At 30.4% G+C, this 21862-nt stretch overlaps 8 protein-coding genes across 8 annotated transcripts; 6 read left to right on the top strand and 2 right to left on the bottom strand.

Moving 5' to 3' along the window:
* Positions 1 to 472: 472 nt before the first annotated feature.
* On the top strand, positions 473 to 1564 carry EIN_108600 (hypothetical protein; the record flags this gene model as incomplete). The annotated part of the gene is made up of 1 exon (XM_004261421.1): positions 473 to 1564. One exon carries the CDS (start codon positions 473 to 475, stop codon positions 1562 to 1564), a length of 1092 nt encoding a protein of 363 aa, XP_004261469.1.
* Positions 1565 to 2398: 834 nt separating this feature from the next.
* Positions 2399 to 3376, top strand: EIN_108590 (hypothetical protein; the record flags this gene model as incomplete). The annotated part of the gene is made up of 1 exon (XM_004261420.1): positions 2399 to 3376. One exon carries the CDS (start codon positions 2399 to 2401, stop codon positions 3374 to 3376), a length of 978 nt encoding a protein of 325 aa, XP_004261468.1.
* A 394-nt stretch (positions 3377 to 3770) lies between these two features.
* EIN_108580 (hypothetical protein) lies at positions 3771 to 4376 on the bottom strand (the record flags this gene model as incomplete). The annotated part of the gene is made up of 1 exon (XM_004261419.1): positions 3771 to 4376. The coding sequence occupies one exon, from the start codon at positions 4374 to 4376 to the stop codon at positions 3771 to 3773; it is 606 nt and encodes a 201-aa protein (XP_004261467.1).
* Positions 4377 to 5661: 1285 nt separating this feature from the next.
* On the top strand, positions 5662 to 7383 carry EIN_108570 (hypothetical protein; the record flags this gene model as incomplete). Its single annotated transcript, XM_004261418.1, has 1 exon — positions 5662 to 7383. The coding sequence occupies one exon, from the start codon at positions 5662 to 5664 to the stop codon at positions 7381 to 7383; it is 1722 nt and encodes a 573-aa protein (XP_004261466.1).
* Positions 7384 to 7594: 211 nt separating this feature from the next.
* On the top strand, positions 7595 to 8869 carry EIN_108560 (hypothetical protein; the record flags this gene model as incomplete). The annotated part of the gene is made up of 1 exon (XM_004261417.1): positions 7595 to 8869. One exon carries the CDS (start codon positions 7595 to 7597, stop codon positions 8867 to 8869), a length of 1275 nt encoding a protein of 424 aa, XP_004261465.1.
* A 309-nt stretch (positions 8870 to 9178) lies between these two features.
* On the bottom strand, positions 9179 to 15082 carry EIN_108550 (protein serine/threonine kinase, putative; the record flags this gene model as incomplete). Its single annotated transcript, XM_004261416.1, has 1 exon — positions 9179 to 15082. One exon carries the CDS (start codon positions 15080 to 15082, stop codon positions 9179 to 9181), a length of 5904 nt encoding a protein of 1967 aa, XP_004261464.1.
* Positions 15083 to 16378: 1296 nt separating this feature from the next.
* Positions 16379 to 17350, top strand: EIN_108540 (hypothetical protein; the record flags this gene model as incomplete). Its single annotated transcript, XM_004261415.1, has 1 exon — positions 16379 to 17350. The coding sequence occupies one exon, from the start codon at positions 16379 to 16381 to the stop codon at positions 17348 to 17350; it is 972 nt and encodes a 323-aa protein (XP_004261463.1).
* A 1556-nt stretch (positions 17351 to 18906) lies between these two features.
* Positions 18907 to 21540, top strand: EIN_108530 (hypothetical protein; the record flags this gene model as incomplete). The annotated part of the gene is made up of 1 exon (XM_004261414.1): positions 18907 to 21540. The coding sequence occupies one exon, from the start codon at positions 18907 to 18909 to the stop codon at positions 21538 to 21540; it is 2634 nt and encodes an 877-aa protein (XP_004261462.1).
* Positions 21541 to 21862: the final 322 nt, after the last annotated feature.

The following is a 21862-nucleotide window of genomic DNA, read 5'->3' as shown; positions in this document are numbered from 1 at the left end:
ACTAAAAAATAAAATAAAAGAATATATAGTTCTTTACTATTTAATTTATTATTTTTTTCTAAATAAGAAAACAAATCGAAATTTTCAAATTGTTTTTAGTTTCCGATTCTTCTTTTTCAAACAGGGTTGATCCATTTTCAAACTTAAATAATATAAATTTTAATATCTATATTATACAATTATGGTTTTAAATTTAAAATTTTTAAATGTTTATTTACACAAAAAGTACTATAAAAAGTATAAAATAAGTAATAATTTTCATATTATTCTGAATTAATTTATCTTGTTTTGAATAAATTATAAGACGGTGTACAAATTAGATTATTGTCAATTTTTTAATGTTTTAAATAAGAAAATGTCTTTTTAAAAAAATCTATTAATTAAATCGATGTCTAATCAATGCTTCTTTATAACACCGTTGGTCTCATTCATCAGTTTTTTCATGATGGTGTTGTTGTTTTTGATTTTTACAATGCATCCTCACCAAGTTTCATTAACCTTTAAACAAGACAAAAATGATATTCCCATTGAAAATAACACAAATCCAAATCAAACAGAAGAAGAAACTGAATTTCTTCCAAAAGGAACACCACTCCCAGTTATTCCACAAAACACACCTTTATTCAAAAACACTATACCTTTCTATAAAGAAATGGAAAAGCATGTTTTAGAAGAGTACGGGCCACAATTTTCTTTAGATGAGAGTTACCCTCTTGAAGTGAAAACAACGACATATGGAAAGGTGAACAAAAGATATAAACAACCGGTTCATAAACATAACACAAGCTATCCACAACACTTGATGTTAGCAATGATCCACGCCACACCAAATCAAGTGCAGAATATTATTGATATGCGAAAGACGTGGTGTCAAAAGAAATACGCCAGTGTATTTGGCTTTAAGTGTATCTTCATTTTAGTGCGACAAACTGTTCAGAAGTCTCATAAAGTGGACTATTTCAAAACAATGAATCAAACAACAAAAGACATTTATTTCATCGACATGCCATTCTTAGAGGAAAAGTGGACAACTTTACAGCAAAAGGATATTTCCTCATTTATTTATTTATACCCAATTTTTGATAATTATAAATACTATGTGAGGTTTGATAATCACGTCGTGGTTAATATAGAAATGCTGTGTGACGTCTTGAATGAACTTCCAAGTGAAGCTACTGTCGTCGGAAGGTTAATGGAACATCGCCCTATAGCAGACACTAAACAACGCTATTTCGACAAGATGGCGCAAGTACTGAAAAAGTATTACATGTTCGTCCCGGGACACGTTGCGGCTTTCACTAATGACTTGGCTAAGTTCTTCGGAAAATGGAGTTTGTATTACCAACTCACACCAACATCACTTGAAGATACAACTTTTGGTTTTTTGATCTATAGATTTGCAATGGAAAAACATATGATGATCAATTTCGTACAACCAGAAAAGTGGGGAAATGGACACTCAGGACAATATGGAAATTTTATCATTTTTCATAGAGCACATAATCAGATTAATATAACAGAGTATTTCAATAGATGTGTCCAAGACGGGCATTTTGTTAATTGAGTATTTGATTTAATGTTTATCTATTTTTATTTTATTTATATTAATTAAATATAGTTTAATTAATTATCATGATATACTTTACTATGTTTTTCCACTTAAAATTATTAATAAGACAAACAAATGTTGTATTTTTTGTAATTTAATACAGTTAAACCTTTTAAAGTGAGTATGGTAATTATTGTTTAAAATAGTTAAATAGAAAACGCTAATTACAGTTTTTGTTGAAATAATACCAACTCTTGATAAGTTTCACTGTATATGTTTTTAATATTATTAATTATACCATCCTTAGATATAATTACATTGAATTTAAAAATTTGTTTTAGTACTAAAACATTGTTGAGAATAAAAAGAATTTCTATCAAAAAATATTAGATAAAACATTATATCTTATTTACACTTTCTTTTGGTTATATTTAATAAGGTTTATTATTAATTTTCTTATTATTAATGAATAAAGTCAATGAAGTTGAGCTATTTAAAGCAATACATGGGATGTTGTAGTTTACTACAAATAATTTTCTGAATTAAATAAAAAAATTAAATGATTAAATATCAAAAGTGTATATTTATCCACAACAAAGAAAGAAGAATTAAAAACATTCTTTTTTTCAAATAAAAACCTTATAATAATGAAAAGGTGAAGTTTAATTATATAATATAAACTCAATTTTGTACCTCAAAACAACTACTGATATGGGTAATAATACAAGTACATCATCTCAAACACCAACAGAAAAAGCCACCGCTTTTATTGTCTCTTCTTCACAAGAACTCAACAACAATTTTTTGAAACACGTTTCGAGGTGTCCTATTGGTTCTCCCATTAATTCTATGATAATCAACACATGTCCCGTCAAAACGTTGACTGACTTGAAAACATCAATTGATTTAGATGATTTACAAACACAAATACAAAATGAATATGGTACAAAAATAATGATTTATTTAATCAATTTATCAGACATCAAGTCTCTTGAATATGCCCAAACTGCTTTTAAAATGATTAAAGAGACAAATACAAGAGGAGTCATTGTATGTTACCAACTATATGGAGAAAACAATATATTTGATCAAGTTCAACAGTTTCAAAAGGATTCAAACAGTAAATTGAATGTGTTAATAAAAGGAATGGAAGAGTATAACGCAGTGTTATTAAATATAAAAGATCTATTTGTAGAAATTACAATACCAAATTATAGAGAGTGTCCTTGTAGAAAGCCAATTATATTACTTTACGACGAAAATGGTACAAAAGGAGTAAAGACTAAAACTACCGCGACACTAACTTTAAACACTCATAAAATAGAAATTGGAGAAACTTTTCCTCAAATTAAAGAATTTCAAAACCAAGAAAATAAAAATGAAAAAAGGTATAAATGGGAGTTGGAATATTCAAGTAATGGACGTTTAGCGTGTGACATTTTTCTATGTGACAGAAAGTACTCTTATTTATTTTGGGAAGGCAGAATTAATCAATATTTTGAAGGGACTGATATTGAAGTTGGAAGTATTGAAAATCTATGTGTGTTACTCAAGCGTCTTGGTCTCAACGAATATGAAATTAATGATTTTGTAGTGTATTGGATGGGAGAAATGAAGTGTTTCAAGTCAATTGGCGTTCGTATTGTTGGTGAAGAGTATGAAAAAGAAGTTAAATTAGCAGTTGATGGATTTAGTGCAATGCGAAGAGTATTTATTGGTATGTTTGAAGCCGATGGAATTCATCTGAAAGGCATAGAAAGTGTTAAGCAAATTGAAAGACCAATTGGAAAGTACATAATAGAATGGGGTGCTTTCATAATTCATTGAATTTAATATGTTTTGTGTTTTAATGATGTAATAATAACATTCGTTAAATCGTTTACATACCAAATAATAAAATCTATTAATAACTACAATATGGTAAATTTAACTAAAAAAAGAAATATATAATAAAATGATATTAATTTTAGTTTAAATATAATAATATAACAATTAAATTATTATACTATTTGATATTGTTTTTTATAATAAAAATAACGAAAAAAAATCATAATAATTATTATTATTAATTTTTTAACTATTCAATTTTCAATTAAATGGAATAGTAAAGTTTTATAATAAAAATAATATATTTTAATTATAATTAAAGTAACCATATTATTATAATATTTATATTATAATTAAGTAAAAAAAAGAATATCAACCAAATGGTTTAAAAGTCTTAATAAAAGTGTGTTTCGACACCTCCCCACTCAACAACATACTTCCCAGTTGGCCGAACTCTTTGTTGGATATCATCAATTTGACTGATTTTGTTTTGTGACCGAAGAGAGTCAAGTTGTTCTTGATTTATAGATTCTATTCCGATCAAGACTCGATGTTTCTGTGTAAATCCTTTCACGCTTAAAGGAATAAAAGTGTCAACGGAGTTATCAAACAGTGTAAGAGCCGTGTACTTCGATTGCGACATTTCAATTGTCCAATTCGTCACCATGTCGTTACTCTCAGTGGTGTTAAGCCCAAATTTCGAAACTAATTTTTCGAATTCCTCAAGGTACGTCTTCCCATTTAAAATTACTATTTGAGCAGAGTAAGTAAACGGACCAAGGGGGAGTGTCGTGTAAAACAAAAACATGTATTGTCTGTGTTCTACAGTCAATTTACAATGCCCATTATCTTCCGTTGTGTATTCTCCTTTCCATGTGATATTTGAAGAGGATTTTGTGGCTGTTGGGTATGTGGAATCGATGACGTCTGAGATGGGAGAAAGGGAAACCTCAAACTGCTCTGATGTGTTTGGAATATCATATAAAATCACCCAAATCATTGCAAGTATTAAATTCAAGTTTTGGAAACTATAAGTACATATTTATATTTTTATATTTTTCTAATTAAAAAAGTAAATAAATAAAAAAACGGGAAAAATAAATATATAGATTATTAATTCTTATATTAAAATAATATAGTTTTAATTGTTAATTATAATTATAGTTTTTTAATTATAAAAATATAATTAATATTAATAAACAGTAAGTCTTTTGTTAATAAATATACTTAATCAAGTACAAACGTAGTTTAATAACGTTGTTTAAGAACATACTGAAATTACAATAAAAACGAGTTTTTTAAAAAATATTAAAAATTTGATTATCTATATTTGGTTATTGGGAAAATACATTTTAATATAAACATTAATTAATAACAACTGAAATGTGTGATCACATTTTAATTAATACTTAAATATTGTATTAAAAAAATATAAAACAATAACATTGAAACATTTTTAAGAAGTAGTCAATTTGAATTTATAACAATGTTTATTCAACCCTTTTTAATTGAATAATTTGACAAATTTGATGTATCAAAGCATAAGAGTGTTATTAAAATGTTATGGTGGCTTTCAAAAGTATGTGATATATATTAAAATATATATTTCATATCATATTTTTGGTTTGATATTTTTTGTGAAGTACATTATTATTGATGGAACTGAATTGTTTATTATAATGCAAGTAATTACAATTTTAATAAGTCTGACATTTTTTTTAATTTCAACATAATCATTTCGATCAATATGTATCTTGAATATTTAAAACTGTTATGTCAAAATTTACGATTTCAAGTTTAAAAACAACAATTTAAATATTTATCAATGTTATTTTAACATTTTATATATTAAATTAATTTGACAAATAAGTACAAATATTATATATTTTAACTTTTAAATGATAATTGATTAAACAATTTATTTTTAGCAGTTCTAAAACATGCCAAACTATTATTATAATTGATTAGATGGTTTGATGTTTTTCAAATTAAAATATTTAGATAATATACAAATAATAAAGACAATTTAAAAATTTTAGTATTATTAAAAAGTATAAAATTCCTCTTTCGGATTTTTTAAAAAAGGTGGTTTTATTAACACTCAAATGAATTCTTTTTACTGTTTCAAGTAAACAAATATTTTTATTATTTAATAAATTTATCTTAAACCACCAAATTGAAAGTATGTTATTATAACGAAGTAATGTTATTATTCGTTAACTTCAGTTTTCTCCAATTAAAATTATAACAATTTAAACTCCCCTTTTAAACTATGATATATATTTATGTTAAATTTTGTTGTCATAATAACATTAGTTGTTAGTGCAAATTCATTAAAGTGTGGAAATTCTGATGAAGATATCAACTGTGTTGCTTGTTCAATTGATGCAAGCAAACTAGATAATTGTGTTGATTGTATAGAAGGGTTTTATCTCGATTTAAACAATGAACCAAACAACTGTATTGCTTGTCCTAGTAACTGTTCATATTGTAATGAACTTAAGTGTATTACTTGCAACACCAAATTTAATTTTACTGAATCAAATGTCTGTGTATCATGTGGTAATCAATGCGATACTTGTGAATATTCAAATAATGACAAAACAATGTTATGTACAAGTTGTGAAAGTGGATATTATTTATACAACAACACGTGTAATAAATGTTCGTTGACGGGTTGTGTTGAGTGTGAATATATTGAATCCATTTCTGACGTTGGGTGTACATATTGTGATGACTCGAACCTTGTTGACAAATTTGTGAATGTAGATACCCATCAATGTGAAACATGTGAAGAAGGAAAGTTATTTGGTAATTATTGTGATCATAACATTTCTTCGTGTGAAATAGACAATTGCGTGTTTTGTGAACAAAATTCAACAGGAAACAATGAGTGTCTCCGTTGCAATACTTCATTATATCTTCTTCAAAATAATACATGTGGTCCATGTGATGGACCTACTGATTTTAAATATTTTTATACATCTAATTATATTAAATATTACGTTTGTGGAACTTGTGATCCTAATTATCACTGTAATGGGTGCTCAACAAATTCTTGGGGTACACAAATTTGTGACAAATGTGAAGAGAATTATTATATGGACCCAAGTGACCATCGTTGTAATGATTGTTCCAAGGGATATTTTAACAACAATCAGTGTGAATATTCGTATTATTATTGCAACACGATAATATCTAATTGTGTCGGTTGCAGATCGGAAAATGAGAGTATAATATGCACTCATTGTTACGACTCTTACTATTTGAATAAAACCGATTTGACCTGCTCAAATTGTAATATAGGAAAAAGATATACAGAAAACAATGGAGTGTACTCAATATCATATTGTGGAGAATGTGACCCCGTTAACAATTGTGTTGGCTGTGAAGTAAATGAAAATGGGGAAGAGTATTGCATTAAATGTGACAAAGGATATTACATTGAAATTAATGGAACAAAATGTATTGATTGCTCTGCTGGAAAAATAATTGACAATAAGTACTGTGATACAACACCAAATGTTTGTGAAGATGAAATTGATAATTGTGTTAGATGCAACAAAACATATTATGGATTGGACTGTCTACAATGTAAAGGTAATAGAGTTATTTCTCTTCTAAACGGTTGTGAAGATTGTAATAAAGGGAAGAAAGTTGATGAGCACACGTGTTCTTATTGTTCAGTTCATAGAAAATGTTCTCTGTGTCATGATGAGATAAATATAACGACAAACGAGAAGAATGAAATATGTGATAATTGCACCGATGGGTATTACCCTAATAATGAAACAGGTTGTTATATATACATTTGTAATGTGCCTTTTTGTTCTACTTGTAAAACAAACAAAGAGTGTTATTTATGTGAAAGTGGGTATATACTGAATGACAACAACGAATGTAAGAAAATTGGAGAAGATGATAATAATGCAGACAATCATGAAAACGCTTCTGAAACGCTTTGGGTGACTATTGTTTTGCTTTTTATTTGGGCTTTTTTGCTTTAAAACAAAAGTTAATAATATTGGTTATACTAATTATTATTATTATAAATATTATAAATATTATTATTATAATTATCATAATTATTAAAATAATAATAATAATATTATTATAAATTATTATTATTATTATTATCATCATAAATGTCATTATAAAATAACTAAAAAAAACATTTTAAATTTGATTTTATTAGTTATTAACTAAATAACTAATTGAATGAAACAAATAGATGGATTTCACATAATGGTAGTGTCCCAGTACTTCACAACACTCGAAGACTTCATTAACTTAGAATTTGTTTGCAAAAAGTATCAAGACACCATGGCGAAGTATCATTTCAACCCGATTCCAATAAATAAGACGACAATAAAGTACTTTCCAAATATAGAGACTCTTAACCTTTGGAATAAAGAAGATGAGACTTATGAAAATCATTTTTTACCCAACAAGAGGGTGTTATTAAAAGAAAAGGTCGAATTTTATCGGATCAACGTGTGGTTTCAAGTGACTTATTATTTTTCGAAAACACATGAAAACACCAATTTGATATTTAAAAATATCATGTACACAAAAGACGATGTTACAAGATATGGAGAGTCCTTCCCAACTCATATTAAGAGCATAGGTAAAGAAAGTTACACTTCTTCGTCTTTTTCTATTTTTAAACTCCTCGATTCAATCACCTCCCTTGGTATTTCCAGCTTTCAAAACTGTTCCAATTTAACATCACTGACACTTTCTCACTTTATCAAAGAAATTGGTGCCCATTGTTTTGAGAGGTGTATAGCATTGAAATCAATTGATCTTCCACAGACAGTCACATTCATGGGTACGCACTGTTTTGGCTATTGCAGTCAATTGAGTTCTATTAGTCTTCCGGAGTCCTTGGTGGTATTAAAAAGTGGGTTATTCAGTTGTTGTACAAATCTCCAACATGTGACATTTCCGTCTCAAGTCAAGATTTTTGAAAAAAACTGCTTTTCTCATTGTGAATCACTGAAGTCGCTTATTATACCCAACTGTGAATCTTGTTTTTGTAATGACGTGTTTCATTTTTGCACCAATTTAACTTCTTTTTCTTTGAGTGGAAAGGTGAGTATAATAAAAAATGGATGTTTTGAGGAATGCAGTTCAATTGTTGATATTCATTTACCAAATAGTGTTACGGCTATATACTCCATGTGTTTCTTTAATTGCGTTGCTTTGAAGACAATAACACTGCCATTAAAATTGACAGAAATTCCAGAGATGTGTTTCTGTAATTGTGAACTATTAGAAAGTGTTGACATCCCAGAATGTATTAGTATCTTCGGTTCAAGTGCATTTTATGGATGTGAAAAGATGAAGCACATTAAAATACCAAAAAGCGTCACTGTGATTAAAGATTATTGTTTTAGTTGGTGTACATCACTTGAAATTATACTACCAAATCATAATATAATATTAGAAGAGGAGTGTTTTGAAAAGTGCAAAAGTGTCGTCTTCAAATGATATTTTATTTCTTTTATTTAATAATTGTTGTTTATTTAAATTTGAATTCTACTCCACTAGAGTTTTTGATTTTCTGAATTGTGTCTATTTGTGGGTTTTTAAACAAAAATAGTGATGTGTTTTAATTATAATGTCTGTCTAAAATGTTGTCAGATTCAAAACTTTGTCCATTTGACAGAAATTTACATAAACTCACAATTGGACACTTTTTGCTCAAAACTTTTTAAAACAATTATAACATATTCTCATAATTTAAATAACATATAATATATTAAAACATTAAAACAACAAAACATAATACATCAAATATTATTCTGTATCATAAAAGAGTTGTAATTTCTTTAATGCTTCATTTATAGTCATCCGTTTGTTCTTTTCTTGTTCCCAACATTCATTGATTATCAAATATAAATCGTTTGGTATATCTTTAATATTTTCAAGCCGATTTCCACTTGTCACAAAATCTGCAATTGTCCATGGATATTTAAACCGTTTCAATGAATATGGATCTTGCCATCCAAACACTTCGTACATCGTGACTGCAAATGAATATACATCTGCTGGTTTCTTGTAGTGCTCTTTATTTAATACTTCAGGCGCCATATAAATTGGTGTTCCAACACCATTAGTGAACGTCATATTAGTCATTAAAATATTAATATTTCTACTTGACCCAAAGTCAGCCAATTTTGCGTTCACATAATCATTCAAATCCAATGAAAACACAAGAAAATTGTCTGGCTTGATGTCTCTGTGTAAGATCCCATTTTCATGCAAATAAGAAATTCCCTTTGCAGCGTCAATCATCATTTTAACTCGCATTTTCATGTCAACTTCTTCACTCTTTTTATGTTTCATTACATCATTAATCGACCCAAATCGCGCAAATTCTGTGACCATTAATAAGTGATTTGGTATGAAAACAGCGCCATAAAAGTGAATGATATACTCGCATCTAAATTTGTCTAACATCTCAACTTCCTTTGTAAATTCTTCTTGTTGTATTTGACTCCTGTTATTTATCTGTTTCAATTTTTTGATAGCTACATCGTGTCCTTTGTATGTCCCTTTGTAAACAACACCAAACGTCCCTCTCCCAATTTGTTTCTCTTCATTAATTTCGTCATAATCCAATTTACTGCTATTTTCTGTTATACAAGTTATCATAAAATTATCCGTTGAGGTCTTTCCACTCTTTAATTGCAGCGAAATGATCACAATTTGATCACACAAACTCATTGTGCAATGGGGAGTTATAAACACCTCAAATTCGCACGCATATCCAGACTTTAATGTGACTAAATTTGGCTCTGTTCTGATGTTGTACTTCTCGCAATTTGATTTTGTTGTGATTTGAACTTTCATGTTACTTTTGGAATTGTTACCAACACATAACAGTGACCGACTTTCTTTATCAACTGCAAGGAGTTCTTCCTCGTCGTTAAAACTGAGAGATTTCAGATTCACCATGACATCACCAGACAACACTTTCATCTCAATATTCGATCGTTTCATTTCAAAAATGCAGATTTTGTCCATCTTAATTTTTCTATTTCGTTTATGTATTAATATTGTGGTGATTGTTATGAGAGTCACAACGAGAAGTATTATTAATATGACAATGGAAAATGGTAGAATAATATACGTCCCATATTTAAACACTTTGTCGCACGACATATTATCTGCACTTAACGAATATCCATCTGCACATTTCGAACATGTATTATTTGATGATGATATGCAGTTCGGAATGACAGAATAATCAAAACAAAAGTTATTCAACAAGACATAATTGGTGGTACACTGAGAACAAATATCAAGTGAAGTACATTCAATGCATTTGTTGTCACATTTTTCACAGGTGTTGTCTTTAATATAATAACCATTGTCACATGCCACACACCCATCTACTGTTGTATTTACACAATAAAGTAACTCACTTTGTAGATTACAATATTTAGTGATATTTTGTGGTGTTCTGTAATAACTTGTATTACACTTTATGCAATTTCCATTGTTAGAACAAGTCAAACAGGAAGTGTCACATACTTCACACGTCTTCCCATCTGGAGATCGCATGTATCCTTCTTTGCAATTAACACATCCGCTATAATCGGAGTTCATTAAATCACACAATTGAGCTATATCATTAAATGCAGTGCATTTCCCCTTACCTGAAATGTATGAGTATTTATCACATTGTGTACAATATGTCTTATTATAACAGTGAATGCATGGGTATTCACACTTTAAACACTCGCCTTTTGAATAATAATACCCGTTGATACACCTTTGACATCCTTTTGAACTTGTTTCTTCACATTTTGATACTTCCAAAAGTTTGTTGTTCATTACATTTGATTGATTGGTGTTTATTAAATCACTAATAACTGTTTGATTAGAAAAATTAATTTGAAAATTGCACTTTTTATTTTCTAAATAATAATTGTCTTCACATTCAAAACAACTTTCATTTACCACATCTACATAAATACAGTTGGGATAATTCTCTTGAGCGTCTTGACACCCATCAACATCTTTATACAACTTTTCTTCGCATTTTCTACAATAAATATCAAAAACCAGACAATTCAAATCGTCCATCGAAATACATCTCTCTCCATCAGTTATCTCTGAAATGCACTTCATACAAAACTCTTTATTTTGAATTTGACAATATTCGATGTTTTCTTCGCATTTTCCATATTCCAAGTGTTTGTTTGAAGAGCAATGAATACAGTTATAACTTTCAATTGCAATACAATTAGTATCTTGAATACACACATTGTTGTCTGTCAAAATAAAATTATCTTTACATGTAATAGCATGTACTGTTTCTATTGTTAATTGACACAGCGCTGAAGATATATCACAACTTTCAATTAATCCTTTTTGATCAACAAAATACGTGTCTTTTGCACTATAACAAAAGTCGTTGTGTGTTATTTTGCAGTTGTTTATTTGACCATTTATTGATTCATTTTTATAAGTAAAACATGTATTACTTCCATTTAAATAATTCATTTGATATTGACACATTTCTTCTATATTACAAAATCCGTTTGAAGATATGACATTTGATTCACATTGATCACACGTCTTTTGTGAATATTTTGAACACTTTGTTTCATCTTCTTTATCCAAGCATTTATGATTAACTAATATATACGAATTGTCACATACAATACACTCATCATTTACTTGAAATAGACATCCTTTCATGTTCATTTCTTTGGTTTGAAGAGTGTTGTTGTAATGAGTTGTGGCACTATACGCTAATATACATAAAAGACCATCACTTGACAAATAATATGGCGCAAAGCATTTTAAACACTTCCGAAGATTACCCACAATTTCACACTGTTGACATTGTTGAATTATTTCATAGCAATTTATACATGTGTTTTTCTCATCTTTTATCGTCCCATTTTGACACTCGGTACACCCTTCACTCGATGGAATATAATTTCCTGTACAACTGAAACACTCTTTTTGTGTTTGTGAACACTTTTCACAATTATTATGAATTTGACTACATTCAAGACACTCATTTCCATTCAAGAAGTAATTGAGTTCACATTGATTACATATTCTTTCACTTCGGTTCAACCCAGAAGAACACAACAAACAATTACCATTTGAAGAACATGGCACACATTCCCCATTCACATTTGTTTTGCCAGCCTCACACGATGAACACTCTCCACTGGTGTATAAACAATATGTACATTCTATTGGACAATTAAGACATGGTGAAACACCTCCCACTGAATATGTCTTGTTTTCGCATTTAGAACATATTCCATTGTTAAGACCATATCCAACTTTACACGTCAAACACATTCCATTTGTCGCATTACAACTGTTGCAGTTGATATTACAGGCAATACAAAACGTTTTTCCACTCTCATTTTGATACCCCATTTCTTCACATGGTTCACATTTAAAATTGATTTCTTGTGTCCCAACTTTACACATTTCGCACTTTCCATTGAGAAGTCCATACCCTGGATAACATGAAGTGCAATTACCATTCGTAGAATTACAGCCATTGCATTTTGAATCACATGATGTACATGTTGACGACTTTTCATACGAAAAAGAGTTTGGTAAACACGATTTACATGTTGAAGAGGCGAATGAAGAGTACTTCCCCGCTGGACATACTTCACACTTCTCTGATGTTTGATTTGCTTGGTACCCAGCTCCACATGGGTGGCAAATTGTTCCTGTTAATATATAACCATCTATACAACGACATTTCCCAGTGTTTCTATCACATTTTTCTTTACAATTTGAGTCACAATTTAGACAAATAGATGATCCAGTTTGATTGGCGTAAGTAAAATCATTGCATTCCAAACATTCATTCGATTTCTTTACTGAAAAAGTCCCTGTTGGGCATTTTTCGCATTTATTATTAAGTGAATAAGTACCAGAAGGACATACAGAACACTTCCCATTATCTATAACACTACCATTATCACATGATGTACAATTTCCATTTGTTTTGTCACAACTTTTACATGAACTATCACAAGAAGTACAAGAAATACTTCCATTAATAGATGTGTAATATAATGAAGGACATTCTTTGCACTCTGTTAAGTTCTCTTCATTTGAATAATACCCAGGAGAACAAAGTACACATTTTCCTTCGAATAATACACTTCCTGTTTTACAAGAAGTACAATTTCCACCTTTTTCATTACATGTTTTGCATGAACTGATACATGAAATACAAGTTGAAGAACCTTCATTTGAATATGTTCCTAATGGACACTTAGAACACCAATTACTATTTTCATTGGAATAATAACCCGCCTCACATTTCATACACTGTTTAGATAACAAATAACGACCTGCTGAACATCGACTACACTCTCCATTATAAATGTTACAAACTAGACAGTCTTCATTCACACATTTAGTGCAACTCGAAGAATTCTGCAGCGAATAATACCCCTCAGAACATGATGTACAAGAAGAACTCTTTGGAAGTGAATACGTCCCAGCTGAACAAACAGAACACAATGAATTTCCGGTATTGCCATTATAAGTGCCACCAGGACATTCAATACAATACGACGCTTTTTGAAGTGAATAAGTTCCTACACCACATGTACTGCATTTGGTTGAACCTTCATTTGAATACATCCCGGCGGAACAACTTGAACAACTTGAAGATGTTGCAGAGTTTGAAAATGTACCACCCGGACACAATGAACACGTTGGATCTCCAGATTTGGAATAAGATCCAGCGGGACATGCTTCACATTGATATGACCCTTGAAGGGATGTGTACCCTGCTGAGCATAAAGAACACATTGTTGATCTTTCATTTGAATAAGTACCAGCTCGGCAAATTGTACAAACAGACGCTTTTTGTAATGAATAATACCCACGTGCACAATTAGTACAAGTGCTTGATCCTTCATTTGAATATGTTCCTCCTTCACAATCACTACATGATGTACTTCCGGTGTTAGAATATGTTCCAGCTGGACATATGGTGCAATTAGATGAAGTTTTTAAGGAATAATACCCACCAGGACATTTGGTACATGAAGAACTCCCCTCTTTGGAGTAATAACCACCTTCACATGTTGGACAACTGGTAGCTCCTTGAGTTGAATAATACCCAGCCGAACAATTCAAGCAAAAAGCAGCCCCTTTGGAGGAATATGTACCCGGTGAACACGAAAGACAAGTCGAGGAACCTTCAGTTGAATATTTTCCACCTGCACACTCGGAACAACTTGAAGAATAGAGATCTGAGTAATAACCGGCACTACAAGGTGTACAACTCGACGCATTTTTTAATGAATAAAAACCCGCTAAACAACCAAGACATTCAGATAAACCTGCCGTTGAATAATAGCCCGCATTGCATTCGGTACATTTCTCATATTTTTCTTTTGAAAATGTCCCAGCTGGACACGTCAAACAAAATGCCGAATTTTGAGGAGAGTAAGTTCCACCAGAACATGATGTACATGTTTGTGCACCTTCATTTGAATAAGTCCCCGCTTCACATTGTGTGCAAGTGCTGTTGCCAATTTCGTTTTTATAAGTTCCAGCTGGACATTTTATACATAAAAAGTTGGAAGGGAAATAACCTGGTTCGCATTGTGTTTGTGAAACAGCGTATGAAAAAAGGCAACAAAGAGTGATAAATGAAAAATGAAATTTACTGTCCAAATAACAACACATTCTCAAATATATGAAGTGAGTTTTAGGTTTTTAGTAATGTTTAACACCAATTTAAATGTCTAAATTTTTAATTAATACGACCATTAAAAATGTTTGTTTTACATGTTAAGTAATTTCAACGAATAATATTTTTTATATAGTTATTTTTTGTATAAAAGTTAAACCAAAAAAATAAATAATGAATTTTTTGAAAGAAAATAATGCTTTAAACTCTAAAAGTAGTTCACCACATCTAAAAGAAAAACAATATAATTTAATTCTTTGTATAATAATTTGTAGTAAAATGATTAATTGGATTAACTCTGCTTGTGGATTTACACTTTGGTTTGCAACAAATAAACTATTTTAAATATCATATACAGACGTGGTACTAAGGTTTCGACCAGGACCATGGTTTCGACTAATAATTAATAATATTTATACCATTATTAAAACTAAATTTGAAAAGTTATATTTGGACTATTTTTTAAAATAAATATAGAAACTCGTTAATTACTATTTAAATAGTATTTAAATAATAAGTCGAAACCTTGGTACTCGTCGAAACTTTAGTCCCACATCTGTAATAATTGATAGATTTTCTAATCATAATCACCAGTTATTACAATTCTAATAATTTAAATAATTAATAGAATTATTAAATAATTTTAATAATTTTATACATTAGTTATTTTTTTAATATTTTGTTAGTTTATTATTAAAATTTAAGTTTAATAACAAAGAATTTAAATCATTTTTGAATTTTTTCTTTAAAATTTGTGGCAACAAATCAAAAAACCATATTACAATAATATTATTTGACTTGTTGCAAAAAATTAATTCAAAAATATTAATTAATTTCAACCATTTAAATAAATAAAATTATTAAATTTCGGTGTTTTTGGTTTGAAATAATTAAACTATATGATTATATTTTAATTAAAAGTCAACTACAAAAGTACAGCATAAAGCAAAATTTTACATAAAGTGGAGCGACCAAACTGTAATATCATTTGTCGAGTATTTTCTTTATTTTATTGATAATAAAAATGGAGAATTCTTGATCATACAATTGTTTAAAACTTTTAGTGTGAACAAAATGTAACAGCAGATATATTTTAATTATCTTGATAAAAATTCAAATAAAGAATGACTTGTGTTATGAAATATCTAAAACAATATACAATATATTTGTATTAAAAATGTTATTAAAACTTTTACGTTATTAATCGAATTCTATTGAGTCTATTAATTTATTTCAAAACAATATACATAAGAACTTAAATATACCCAACATCAATTATTAGTAACATATCGATGGAAAACGCTATTAATTTTATTGATGAAATTACTTTGCAATATAATACTTGGTTCGATGACTACACTTCCTCTTTGACTGACACAAAATTTAAAGACGACCTTTCACAAACTTTGGCAGACCGTCTCCGTCTTGCTGAAACGGCGTTTGACATCTCAGACGAGCATTTTAACCTCAAAATCGCCTTTTACAAAAATTCTCATCTTTTTCTCCAAAAACTCGAAAATTTTGTCGAACTTTTTTCTCACAAAATTTCCGACTTTTTCGACTTTCAAAAAATTGCCACCGACGAACATTTCGACACAATTTCTGACGTTTTACTCAAATTATACAAAGAGATGGACGCGACTCAAACGGACACTCACGACTCTTCTCGAAGTCAATCGAACATTTCCGAACTGCTAAAAATCACAGAACAACGCAAAAGAGAAGTGAAAAGCATTTACTTAGGATGTTCGAGTGAAGAGGTAAGTGCAATAGAGAGTATGACAAGTAAGAGTATGAGTGAAGTGTTGTTTGACTCGACACGAGATGATTGGAGTGTTACGACGAGTGTTTTTAATTGTAAAATTATGTTTAAAAATAATTTGGTCTTTTTGATCGAAGACGACAAACAGAACATTTTTGGTGGTGTCTTTTATGACCAAATAGATATGGAAACTCATTATATAAATAGCTCTACCTCTTTTCTCTTTTCTATTATTAGAAACGGCATTTTCAAACCTAAAAAATTTGATCTCATTGGTGGGAAGAACAAAGAAGCTTTTGTATTATGTTCAAAAGAAAGTAAATGGCTCTTTGTCTTTGGAAATAGTAAATCAAAGGAATACGGCGATATAGGAGTCACTAAAAGAGGGGTGGATGGTTGTTGTTGTGTACAACAAGACTATACAGCTAAATTTGGAGAATTGGTTGATGGAAGACATTTTAATATCAAACGAATACGAATTATCAAATTATTATTAAATTAATTGAAAGAAAGAAGTATTGAATTAAATCATTTTATTATTTAATTAATAAAAACTAGTAAATTATATAATTGAATAGTTTCTTTGAACTTTGAAATTATTAATTGTATTTTATAATTAAAATTATATTGAAATTTTAACGTTTATTTATAGTATACTAATAATTATTCAATGGTATAACAATAATAGTAAGACATATTAGAATATAATACATTAACAATCAAAATAACAAAAATTGTACGAATTATTTTAATCCGTACCAAAACAATTAAATAGTTTTGTGGAAGAAATGAGAACAAACATCGATGAATTTTTTCTTCAAAAGAAGTCGAACGAATTGGAGGAAAGTGAAAAAGGAAAAAAGTGGATTCATCAAGATAAAAATCTAAGAACACAAGTGGAAAGTACTCTTTGTTGAAAAAAAAGGTGTTGAATTATTTCCAAAAAAGTGGGAGATTTGAGTGAAATGAGTTTGAGTGAAAAGGAGTGTACAAACCGTTTTTATGTACTATATATTTAATATAAATGTATCAAATTAATAGTACATGTAATAATGAAGTGGTGTGAGGTTTTGTTATGTTGAGAGTGAGAAGAAGATACCACTTAATAGAGAGCTTTCTATTATCCACTTTCCAGAACTGTATAAACGGAATTTGAACTGATCAAATCACTTGATGAGTGAGAAAGAGAAGACAGAAAAGAAATGTACCGGCTCCTGTGGACATGATGTACAGGAATGTGTTCATTGTCATACAAAGTACTGCCACAAATGTTGTGGGAATGGACCAGCACTTGTGAGATGTCCAAATTGTAATAAACACTTTGATGAAAAAATTAAGTGAATCTTTGTTGTTAATGTTTAAGTTTTTTATCATTGTAATTGTTGTGATATGGAAGTACACAACTCCGGTATGGTCACTCTTACTTATCTAATACTTTGCCTTATGCAAGACTATTATAGTTAATTTATAATTTAAATAAATTATTATATAGTTTGATACTTACAAACCAAAAACACCAAAATCTATTTCAGTTTTTATTTATTTAAATGGTTTATATTAACTAATGTTTATAAATACAAGTTTTACAAAAGTCAGAGTGTCCATACTATAAGTGTATCTATTACATGTAATGATAAAATGAAAAAAGTAACATTTTGTTTTATTTTGTATAACATTTTATATTTAAACAAAAAGAATAAAATTATAATATTGAAATTATAAATTTAAACTCTTTTTCATTAATTACAAATAATTTTTTTTAATTCAATTTATTAAATAATAATAATAAAAACTAAATACAATTGCTATTTTCAATAATTATAATATATTTATATTATAATTATTAATACGATAAAAATAACTATACTTTGTAATTAATTCTATTATATTTAATAGTAATATGCTATAATAAGTTGACTCAAAATATTTTTTGTTTATTTTTCAAAAATAAATTCAAAATTAATAAAAAATTTGAATTTAATTAAAAAATTTTTCCTCACCGTCCCAATTATATTATTTTCAATAATAAAAAGAACTATAAAATACTATTTTGAACGCATGTCCAGCCTTCCGAGTGAAGCGGTGTTTATGGTCTCCCAATACTTTCAAACGCCCAACGACTTTATTTTCTTAGAAATGGTAAGTAAAAAGTATCGCCACAATGGCGAGCACTTTGCGTCGAATCCGATCCGATTAGATGAAATAAGTGCGAAGATTTTTAGTCGACTTTCAGTGATCAATTTGTTTACACCCGAGGAATTCTCCTTTTACTTCTCCACGCGCAAAAACAACTTTAAAACGGCGCAGCACTTCAATGTTTATTTTAAAACGAGTTATTCCGAGATCACGCGGTACACCAAATATCCCAATGTCACCTTTCTGAACGTCGAATACACACGAAAAGACTTTCTCGAGTACTCTGCGACACTAGGCGGGAAGATACCGAAGATCGTGAAGAGTCTTGGGTATGGGTGTTTGAGTTGCCTAGCGAGTCTGAAGGGGTATACTGTTCGTCCGCACGTACAGCGTCTTGGCAATGAGTGTTTTAAAAACTGTTATAATCTCGTAGCAGTGACGTTGTCGAGTAATTTGACGGCCCTTGGAAACGCGACTTTTGAGAATTGCATGCGCCTTGCAAAGATCGAGTTGCCCAACACACTCTCGACCATCAGCGAAAGTTGTTTCAAGTGCTGTGCGATGCTTAGTAGTGTGAAGTTCCCTCTTCACTTACTTTCTATCGAAAACAGTGCGTTTTACTGCTGTAAAGAACTGAAGAGTATCACCTTCCCCAGCGCTTTGAGTGTGTTGGGGAAACAAAGCTTCGAAGGATGCAAAAGTGTCTCTAAGGTCGTGATCCCCCAGAAGGTCGAGTCCGTCCCCAACAAGTGCTTTTTGAATTGCCCGCGCCTGCGCTTTGTGTACCTGTCGAAGAAAGTCCGAAAAGTCGGGAAATCGGCGTTTGAGAAATGCGGACTTGGCGACGTCGTTGTTGAAGGAAGTTTGGTGCGAGTTGGGACGAACGCGTTTGCAAAGGGAAAGACCAAAGTGACGATTTGGGTGGACAAAAAGAACGAAAGAAGCAAAGAAATTGGCGAGTTAATTGAGGGGGTGGGTGTTTCAGTCGCGTTGTTCTCGGACGAGGAGGAGAACGAAATTGACGAAGAGGTCGAGCGCTGTCGAGAAATGACTAAATTTGATGAAGAAGAGAAGACGGAGAAATTGGCGGAACGAGTGGAAGTGCAACAAGAAATTGAGCCGAAAGAGAGAAGTCAGAAACTGCCTGATTTTAATGATCTCTTGAATGGTCATGGTATTCAACGTTTAGAACAGAGAAGAGAAGACATCTTGAATATAACAGAATTGAATTTGATTCAGAGGGATCAGAGATGTGTATACAAAAAAGGGACACAAATAGATGAAGTCATAATCGTTTCTGAAGACTCCGAAAACAGTAAAAGCAATGAGAGCAATACCGATCCTAAATATTCATCGTATTCTAAGCAACACGAAGAGTCCTCTGAATATGACACAAGTCCACTTTCTGACACTTCCCACAGTGATACATCACAAGAAGAAATCCTTGTTAATGAACAGACTCAAAACAACGACGTGATCATGTTCGAACAACTCGACCATCTCGATCTGGAAGTAACTGACGACTCAGATACACTCGATGGCATCAAAGAACTTCAGAATAGTACCGATGACCAACTTGATCTTAAAAAGGATCTCAATAAAATACCTCAACTGGATCTCAAAAAGGATCTTGATATTACGCCACTTGATCTCAAAAATGTTGAACGAAAAAGTCGCCCATTGATATTCACTATTAAACAGTCGAAGCAAGTGAGTGGAAACGACAAACAACTTCTTTTTGGTCACCAGAAAGACAATGAAAGAGCACAAGAAGGGTGTTGTACAATAAATAAAGAGAAAGATCGAAATACAAATGACGAATTAAATTTAATGACACGTGTGGTGGATAAATACTTTTTTAATAATAAAGAGCTGAGGGAGTTGAGTATTCCGAATACCATCACACAACTTGGGAAGAGCGTGTTTGAGGGCTGCGTCTCACTCGAAGGAGTCACCGTATTGGCACCAATCAGTATATTACAAATTCACACGTTTTCGATGTGTAACAACTTGAAAGAAGTCGTCTTGCCAAGTTCTATCACTTCAATTGGCGATTTCTGCTTTTATAAATGCAGCAGTTTGAAGTTTGTACATCTCCCAGAAACCATTTCAGAGATCGGGGAAAGCTGCTTTGAAGAGTGCAAAAGTCTACGACAACTTTTGGTCCCAAACGCCATCAATGAAATTAAAAAGAAGACGTTTTTGGCATGCCAAAAGCTGTCAGAAGTTGTTCTTCCGTCAAAGTTGAGTGTTGTTGGAGAAGAGTGTTTTAAAGACTGCGAGCAACTGCAAAGTATTGACATCAGAAACGTTCTTAAAGTCCAAAGAAAGTCTTTTGAGGGGTGTAAAGAGCTCAAAACGGTATTCATTCAACACTGCAAGGAATTTGGTGAAGAGGCGTTTAAAGACTGCAACAAACTCGAGTTGACAATCGAAGAAGAAGATTACGTGCTGGGCGAAAACTGCTTTGAAAATTGCGAGAAAGTGTGTGTGGTGAAAGGAGACGCAATGAAAGGGTTTGACTGTTGTTCGGATTATAATATAGAAATACTATAAACGGGAGATAGAGAATTATAGAATTGCAAAGAAAAGAGAGATGGAGACGTTCTATTAAAGGTAAACATGTTGTAAGGTATGATTGTATAAGTTATATTATTAATTGTGTTTATGAATTAGTCACTAGCATATATTAAATATATAAAATTGTATATTAATGATGATAAATAATGTTATCAAGCTGTGTGTTGATTATTAATACTTGGATAAATATATATATTAATATAGGAATAGATAAATATATATATATATGTATCTTATTTAGTTATATATTGTTCGTTATTCACTTGTAGTGTATTGTGATATTTACAAATGTAAACCC

Source organism: Entamoeba invadens (assembly GCF_000330505.1).
Source record: "Entamoeba invadens IP1 unplaced genomic scaffold scaff_1105074726495, whole genome shotgun sequence".
NCBI lineage: Eukaryota > Evosea > Mastigamoebida > Endamoebidae > Entamoeba > Entamoeba invadens.
This window is presented reverse-complemented; position numbering and strand designations above follow the sequence as displayed.